The sequence below is a fragment of the Gavialis gangeticus genome, unplaced genomic scaffold (assembly GCF_001723915.1).
Source record: "Gavialis gangeticus isolate Ggan-Ray unplaced genomic scaffold, GavGan_comp1, whole genome shotgun sequence".
NCBI classification, from domain to species: Eukaryota; Metazoa; Chordata; order Crocodylia; family Gavialidae; genus Gavialis; species Gavialis gangeticus.
The window spans coordinates 7,757,044-7,765,864 of NW_017729020.1; the positions used below are offsets into that span (position 1 = coordinate 7,757,044).

An 8,821-nucleotide genomic window follows, 5' to 3' on the forward strand; every position below is an offset into this window, starting at 1 on the left:
TGCACAGAGGGGAGCAATGGGCGAACATCGGGGATTGTGACAGTGGGAGGCAAAGGGAAATCCAGCCTGGGATTATAGAGACTAGACATGCCCTCCTCAATCCAAGGTGTTTCCTCCCTCCAGCCAATAGTTTGTGCCTAAGAGAGTCAGAGTATAAAAATATAGCATCTTTGTAAGAAACATGGGGGGGGGGGGGGGAAAACCCGGGCCGGGGGGGCAAGGGGGGGGGGGGGGGAAAACCCGGGCCGGGGGGGCAAGGGGGGGGGGGGGGGAAAACCCGGGCCGGGGGGGCAAGGGGGGGGGGGGGGGAAAACCCGGGCCGGGGGGGCAAGGGGGGGGGGGGGGGAAAACCCGGGCCGGGGGGGCAAGGGGGGGGGGGGGGGAAAACCCGGGCCGGGGGGGCAAGGGGGGGGGGGGGGGAGGGGCCTTTGGGCCCCCCGGGGGGGGGGGGGGGTGACAACACGGGCCTGGGAGGCACAGGGTGGGAGAGGCAGAGTCCTATGTGCCACCGGGGCAGTGGGCACGGGGGCGGGCACACAGCAGGCCGTGTTGTCTGATGATGCCCGGGATGGAGCAGCTGCACACGTGGCTGTGGGGCACACAGAGCAGGGGGGGCATCCCACGTGTCCCCTGCGGGGTGGGGCAGCGTGTGGCACTACGTGAGAGGCCGCGGGGGGCGGGTGCGCTTGGTCCTGCGGGTCGGCGACGAGGAGCCCACAAACTCAAACTGCTTCTGCCGCTCGGCGTTGTTGGGGAAGGGCAGCTGGCCGCGGTACAGGCGCTTGATGAAGTGCGCTTCCCGCTGGTTCTGCCGGCTTTTGGAGGCTTTGCGGGGGCGGCCCTTGCGCGTGAAGGCCATGTACCAGCCCTCGTGGCGCGCGTTCTGGAAGGCCGTGTAGTTGTTCTCCAGCACGATCTCGGTGAAGATGCAGTCTTTGCTCTTGCCGTTGGGCTGCATGGGGGGCGAAGGAGAAGGGGGGAAAGGAGTAGGTTCCTCCAGCAAGGAAAGGGTTAAATGGACAGGGTTGCCGGCGTGCAGGGCATCACGGTGGCAAGCCCAGCTTTCCCTGCCCTTTCTTCCCCCACGATGCCAGAGCCTGTGCAATGTGCGCATTCGCTACCAGGGCCCGGATGTGGGGCAGCTGACCTAGGGCTGTGACGGAGCTACGCCGACTGCCATCAGTTGAGAGCCCAGGTTTTTATGAAGAGCCTAGGAACGGCAGCCGGGGCTGCTCAGGGTTGGCATCCCCCGGCACGTAGCCAGACAGAAAGACATCCCTGAGCCATGGTGCGCAAGGCCTGATCATTCAGCCCATTCGACTGCACATCATCCTTGTGCTAAGCGCCGTGACCACTGCCTTTGGCTGAAGCACATCTGCCCAGGGGCACCCGGGACGGAAACCGCAGGGGATGGGGTGGCCCTGGGTAGCGACCCAGCTTGGCGCTTGGGGTGCAGCATGCAGTGGGGGCGGGGAGGAGGTCCTAGGTCTGTGATTCACCTTTCCAATGAGCTTCCCTCTCTTGCTCATGCAGATGTACTTCTCGCTCTCGGCTCCCTTGATGCGCACGCGGCTCCCGAAAGTGTCCGTCTCCACAATCAGCTTTGCTGAAGGGAAGAGAGAGAGAAAGAGGGGTGGGGGGAGAGAGAAGGAGCCAGGGGGGACGGGAGAGAGCTCCTTCGAGCAACAGCCTGTCCACGTGCTGGCTAGAATAGCACTGGCTGGAGCGATGCGCCGACAGGCAAAGCGTCTGTATCGCTGCAAACCCTGCTCTCGCCCACTTCTGTGCTCTGCTACCTGCAGCCTGCACGGGTGTTTGCTTAGGTCACCCGGAGAAGGGGACCGGGCAAGAGGGCAGTAGCTGCAGGTTGGGAAGTCAGGGCAGTTTCTTTCCGAGCAGCCTTGGCCTTTTACATGGAAACAGAGCATTTGTGTTAAGGACATTCAAGCTCATCCTTTGCAGCTCTCTGACACACGACAGTTCCCAACGTGTCATGTCCCAACAGCGGGTGACGGAGGATTCCCCAGGAGCCAATATAATGTACCGCTGGACTCTGCGCCTTTGGCTTTTGCAGAAAGCTCAGGCTGCAATCACTGCCACATTAGTGACAATTCCCATCATATTTACTGGGGGGTTTTTGCCTTGCTGCTGGACTCTCCGCTTCCTTTAGGGGGGAAAAAGCGAGGTTTCCACCTTCCTGGTTGCAGAGAAAAGCTTTCACGTGTGACCCGCAAGCAACCTAAAGGCTCAGAAACCAGCAAGCAAATTGCCACGCTGCAGGGCAGGGGTGCTTTCCCAAAATCTCATGATTTTTAAGACAATCCCCTGGTTTGGGAAGGGTTAAGCCTGGCACGCAGGGAGTGGGAGTTGTTTATCACTGCTCGGTGCTAGGAGTGTTGTATTTAACCGCTTGAAATGGGGGTGCCGTGAGGTTTGTGGGGTGCATTTCAGCCCAGAGACTGTTCTGGGCCTAGGGTGAGAAGCCAGCAGGATGCATGCTTTTTTCTCTGCCCTCTGTCTCCAGCGTAACGCTTGCTGCTGCAGACGACTAGTTAGAAGCAGCAGGCGTGGACGGATATACATGGAGGCAAAACTGTGCAGCTCTGAGCCCTGTTGCACTGTGGGACCCACCAGGGGCCTGCGCTCTTCTAGATGAGCATCTCAGTGCACTCCCTTGCTGTAATAACGGGGAGGGACCTCCCCACATTTCTGAATGCATGCATCCCTGCTCGGGAGAAGACACCACCTCGCCAACTAATCAGGTGGCTCCAAGCTGAGCTCTAGCTGGGGCTAATGCCACCTCCAGGCAGCTTCCACCTCAGCCCTGGATGAGTAACAGCAATGAAGTCAGATGAGACGCTTGCCTCCCACCCTTAGGCCTCCGGCTGCAGCTGCTAAATCAAGCTGATTAGGAAAGGCAAGTTTAGGATAAAGAAAGGCAAGCTGCACTGGTCCTGCTTCATGCACCTAAGCGTGGCTGCTTGGTGCTTCAAGAGGACAGCCCTTCTCCCCGTGGACTGGCCGTAGTCCTAGGTACGTGCAGAAACTGGCACCGGGGAAGTTCATGCCAAGGGGGTGGGTTCTGTATTCCCCAGTCTGCAAAGTCCCTTATCTGCTGCGCTCTCAGGAAAACGTGCACCGTTTCCTTTATAACGAGCAGGTTTCCATCCAGTGGGACAATTAAGATTTTTGACTGTTCCTCACTGATTGGCCCACAGCTGGTCTGCCATGCCCTTCCTGATGAGACCTAATTAACTGATCCTACCCAATTTCTCAACAGATAGAGGAATTCCCCCTTCTGGGACAATTTTTAATTATCCTTTTTTATTTTTTTTTTCCCCCAGATGAAAGCTTCTGCGAAAGGGCGGCTTTTATCTTTTGGCTTTGGATAAACCCTCCTCTGAAAAGCATTACCATCTCTGTGCAACCCTGCAGTAATTAAAAGTCCGGATAAACTTAGTATTATTCATAACACAGACCCTTTCCATTTACCCTGATGCTGCTGCACGAATGGGAACCGGCCCGTTCTGTTGTCTAACAATAGGGACATCAATGCAGGCTTATTTCTTCTCCCACAGAAGCCGGAGAGCAGGAGCCAGATGTATTTTAAACCCAGTTAAAAATCTTCCCTTTGATTAGCTCAGCTGCTGAAGACAATGTACTAATCTTCCCAGCTACCTACATGTAGCTGTGTCTGAAGGTCAGACGAGATCTCAGTGCCCTGCCTTTCTGCTGCTAATTGACATTTAACCCCCAATACCGCACTAATCTAAACTCAGCTGGAGTTGCTCATAATTTCACCCTAAGAGAATCTAGGTCTATTGTCCCGAGAGCAAAGCTGGATTGTCACCGTAACAAGCCATTGTACCTCTGACACACTGCATTCCCTCCTGATGGTCAGATCACCCCCAATAACCTTGGCAGGAGATATTTTGGACATGCTGGATTCTTAAACCAAAATAGGGACATCTTGTCCCCACTGAAGCCTCAGGGAGCTTTGCCTCTGTTCCCAATAGGGCCAAGCTTTCGCCTGTCCTGAGAAAGCTCAGGTTGGACTGGAGTGTGCGCTTCACGACCGGGTGCAACCTTGCCCACGCTGGAGAAGAAACGCAGTGTCTACTCCCTGGTCACCCTCGTGACTCGCTGAGAGCAAAACTTGGAAGTCAGGACTGAAGTCCCCCCAGGACTCGTTTCCAACCAAAGCTGTGAACACCTTGCTCCAAACCCCTGCTCCCCCACTTCCCTGCTAGACCTGGGACTAGACCCCAGGATTCTTGATGTCAAGCCCTTCCCTGCTTTAAACATCATTCAACCTCATTCCTCTCCAGTGCTAGGCACAGAAACCAGATGCGTGGATGTCTGGTCTCCTGCTCTGGCCAGCAAGTTGCTGCATGATTATTCATTAGCACCAGCACTGCAGCTATGCCTAGCAGCCCTTGGCATGGGCTAGTTGGCAATGGGCTTTACCAACCCGATTCCAGAGGTGCAGTGCAGCCAGATGTGACTGAGGCAACCCTCCCTGGGAAGCCTGGCATTCCCTTGGCGCGTGGGACACCCCTCCAGCCTGCCTCTTTTCATCCCACACAGCTGAAGTGCTCCGAGCTCCTTACCAAACTTGTTGCCGTCCTCTGCGGTGGCCGTGATCCTTTTGCCGTTCACTTGGACGTGCTTGCCGCTGGTCCGGCTGTACAGCTGGTACTCCCTGATCTGCCTCCGACTCAGCTGGTCTGTCATGGCGCCCTGGTCCCTCACGTACTGGTTAAAATTAGGAGACGGTTGATTCTCCCCCTTTGTTTACAAAGGGAAAAATAAAATCAATTTGTTTTGGACAGCCCCACAGACGTGGCGAGGGTGTTGAATCGGGAGCCAACGCTGGAGCCTCCTGGGTGGGAGGCCTGGGCAGACCAGTGGGGTGAGGTCTGATGCCCTGCAGAGCGTGCTGGCTAGATGGCATGAGTTCAGAGCCAGCAGCTAACCCACGGACATCCTGGCAGGGATGGAGGTGGGTGCCCTGCAGAGGAGGCCGCAGACATGCCGCAGCCAGGCCCGAAGGCAGAGGCTCCCCTAGGCAGGAGTCCATGTGTCGGGTTGGGGTAGGAGCCCAGGATGTTGGAGGGGAGCCCCCAAGCAAACTCATGGACCCACCCTAGATGCCAGGGCATCCTTGGTCTGGCCCCATCCCGTGCAGGCAGCGATTCAAGGCCATTGCCACCGGGGATTGCAGGGAGATGATCATTTTGAGCAGAGACCCTCACTCTAACTCCAGCGCTCACTTCACCCAAACCCGCTGCTACGAATGGAGGTACTAGGCAGCTCTGGCAGAGGACAGATTGGGGTATATCTGCCCCGCACATGCACATGGGGGAATGCTTGTACGGTTCCCCTACCCCATCCATCCTGCTCAGGCCTCTTGCAAACTTGGAGAGACAGCCTACTGGAAAACAAGCTCACTGGGGTCTCTCGTTGTCCTGTTATGGGGCACTTGGGATGGTTCCCAGTTATGGGTTTATGAGCCTTGTCAGCCACCGAAAGTCCTTCTCTCCTGTGATAACAAGACTCAGTGCTGCAGAGAGAGGATGCCCGCTCTGCACAGACAAGCGTCTGGTCCGTCTCTCCGTCCATTCACTGCGATCTGCTCTCTACCGGTGAGACCGTCTATTCATACAGTGCATGGAATAGTCCACTGAGCTCATCTTTGAGTTACCATATATAAACCATCCATCCATCTATTGCAACGCTGTCTATCCATCCACCCACCACCGTGGTATCTGAGCACCTTCGTATCATACTACCAACACAGGGCTTATTAGCATGCTGGAGGAGAAAGTGAAACAGATGAAGCTCTTTTTTTAGCCTCACCATAACTGTCCTCAGTAAATGAGAACAGGCAGGAAATAGGCTGCGGGAGAGAAGGAAAATGCTTTCCACTTAACAAGTCTTTCTCTGTGTGTGGGATCAGAAAAGACCGGGTGGGGAGGTCCTGTCCCTGAAACATTACAGTCAGGAGCAGTGTGCGAGAGAGGTCCACGCCGGGCAGAGCAGCCCAGGCCAGCTTGAGGCATCTGTCCAAACACAAGCTACTTGCTGGTGCCCTTAGCCTGAGCATGCAGAGCTTGTGCTGCTGTCTTGCCTGTTCCCCTGACTGCCCTCCAGTACTCCCGCAGGAGCCGGGCTCACCCTTAGAAGTGTCCAGGCCCGCGGACCAGGGCTGCACATGGCAGGACGGCAAGGGAGCTGCCGACCGGAGAGGCGGACATCTCCCGGGGCCACAGCCAATGCCGACACCCCCAGAGCGAAGCAGAACTTCGCTGCCGCGCTCCGGTGTCCCAGGACACACCAGAGCCTGCCACCGGCCTCCCTGATCCCAAAGCAAATGTTAAACCGGAGCCTCGGAGCCTGACAAACCCATTGCAATGTCCCAGTTGATAGAGCTCGTGATAACCGAAGCAGCCCCTGCATGACTGCAGCCTTCACCGGCCAGGCTACAACCGGGGCACCCAGAAGGCGTGCGGGGAACGGGGGCTCTTTCTGAGCGGCAAAGCATCACAGATCAGATAAATATCCCAGCTCATTTCTAGCCGCCCCCCTTTCATCCGACCCCACCTCAGTTCCCCTGGAAAGCATCTTAAGCCATAGCAAACTCAGCAGCAAGCCCTGTTAGGCTTTTCTGTCAATGCAGAGAGGTGGAGAAGGCCGACAGATTTGCGGGTTTGGGTACAAATGCCTTTGCGCTACGGGGCTTGTATGCTGCCAGTGAGCTGCGTGGACAGGCGCTCTCCCCTCTCCTCTCCTCCCAGCAAAACGGAGGGCCAAATGCCACTTACACGTGCGCCCCGCCACCAGCCGGGATTACAGCAGACTCAGCTGATGTCACCAAGAGCAAGATCAGAGTTTGCTCTTAACTGGATTCTGCTCTCACTGACACCCGATTTTGCACCAGCTCAGTGCAGCTGACGTCTATATCTGGAAGGACTCCGGATCCACAGAATCAGCCCAGAACACGCAGCTCACTCCCAGGGCTGCTAAATAAAGTGTGTATTGTGCCCCAACCGGCTTTGTGACTCACGTTAATGCCCCACCACAAACACACGCTCCCCAACACAAGAGTTATTATATGGTAAATGCCAGCTAATTACCACGGACAAGCTGATTGAGGATTATCAGCATTGTGGCCCATCTGTATTACAGAGCCAGAGCTATCACCCAGCAGTCACACTTCAATCAGGGGCTTTTTATGAAAGGGGCTTCATTTAATCTTTATGCAAGTGGAGTAGGAAGCCCTGATGTTAAGAGCCAAGGGTGAGATTTTCAAAGCCGCTTAAGAGATCTGGATGCCCTGTTCAGACATCTAAATTAGAGCCGCTCACATCCATCTCACGGAAACCTTGGTTTCCCAGTGAAAAATGACTCGAGTCAAAATTGCCCAGAAAGAAAAGGAAAAAAGCTTCAAACCATGTTGTGTACAAATGGTCCTTTTGGGGGCAATGTTGGTAAATCACTGCTTCTGGTCTGTTTGCTTGCTTGGCTGGCTTTCGGCCACTATTTTGAACAACAGCTCTCAAAGAGGGGACTTATTTTCCCCAAACTGACACTATTTGTCCAAACTCGTTAATGCATATATGTTTTTTAAACTGGGAAACAAAAATCTGTCTAAAGGAAATGTAGATTAAACCGCGTTGGATTTTTTAGCAACAACGGCCGGAGCGTTGGAAGCCGTTCTAGTCCAGACCCCCGAGCTTGGGCCATCTCAGCCAGAATGAAACATTATAGCTTGGGCATGACACCTGGACAAATATATAGAGCCAAATCCTCAGCTCGCGCAAATGGGTGTCGCTCCTTTGACTGCAATGGAACGATAATGGCCATTAGTCAACTTTCTGCCGGCCTGAATTGCAGCCTGGCTGTTAACAGAGCAGAACCGAGACCCTGGCTGCCCACTGCTAATTCAGTGCCAGATCCAACAAACTTTTTTGCCACTGATTTGGGTGGAGCAGGAGCAAGCTTCTTCCTTAAGCCATCTCAATGGCTGGAGGTGATGGACAGATTTTTTTTTAAATTCAGCTCATCAAAGACATTCCCAGAGCGGTGATATGGACCACTGGCTGGCTCAGGCCTGTCTGCTTAAGAGAGAAAAGCAATAATAATAAAAAAAAAAACTGGTAACAAATACAGCCCCCTGGACCAGCATTGTCTCGGTATTTCATGGATGTCTTTGGAGTTGGAGCTTTCACTCGGGCCCAGGTCCTCAGAAGAAGGTTGCTCCCGTAAGAAGAGAAATAAGCAGCCGGCTTGTCCACAGGGATTCAGAGCGCTTCAGATGTGGCTCTGTCGCTAGGAGCCACGCGTCTGGGAAAGCCCATCACAGCAGTACACGATAGCTGCTCTTGAGATGGCACTTTTCTGCTTGTAAGGAGTGCAGAAAGCTCCTCTTAACCCTGCGGCAAACAGGTCATCCAGCCGAACGCAGCTTCGACTCGATGTCCTGGCAAGCCTCGACGCCTGCCTGTGCGTGGCGTGCGTCTCGAGTCGCCCTTCTGCAAACCGAATTTCATTCCAAGGCGCGAGGTATTGCCTCCAGCCTGGCAAGGGCGCTCCCAGCCCGTATGCCTGTGCTGGCGAGCTTCCTCGCGCTGGAGACAGCAAGCTGCGAGCTCATCACGGGTGGTTTGGCAGAGGCCGAGCGCAGCGGGGGCCTGCTCTGCTCCCCGTGCTCATCGCATCGTGCTGGACCGGAGTGGGGCGGCTCTGTGCTCTGCTTGGGGAGGGCACTAGGGGAGCTGATGTGCCAGGTAGGACCCAGGCGGGTCCCCGCTAGGTGAGT

At 55.4% G+C, this 8,821-nt stretch overlaps 1 protein-coding gene across 3 annotated transcripts in view; it reads right to left on the minus strand.

Annotated features, from left to right (window-relative positions):
• Nucleotides 1–445: 445 nt before the first annotated feature.
• Nucleotides 446–8,821, minus strand: part of FGF17 (fibroblast growth factor 17) — an 18,960-nt gene continuing 10,584 nt past the window's right edge. Inside the window, exons 3-5 of one of the 3 annotated variants that reach the window (XM_019514497.1) lie at nucleotides 4,611–4,755; nucleotides 1,500–1,606; nucleotides 446–952 (exon numbers count right to left, since the gene is read on the minus strand). In XM_019514497.1, coding sequence (XP_019370042.1) covers nucleotides 656–952; nucleotides 1,500–1,606; nucleotides 4,611–4,755 — 549 coding nt within the window. In that variant the 3' untranslated portion in view covers nucleotides 446–655. Of the gene's footprint in view, nucleotides 953–1,499; nucleotides 4,223–4,610; nucleotides 4,789–8,821 lie in introns of those variants that run through there. The other 2 variants (XM_019514496.1, XM_019514495.1) reach the window with 2 other exon arrangements.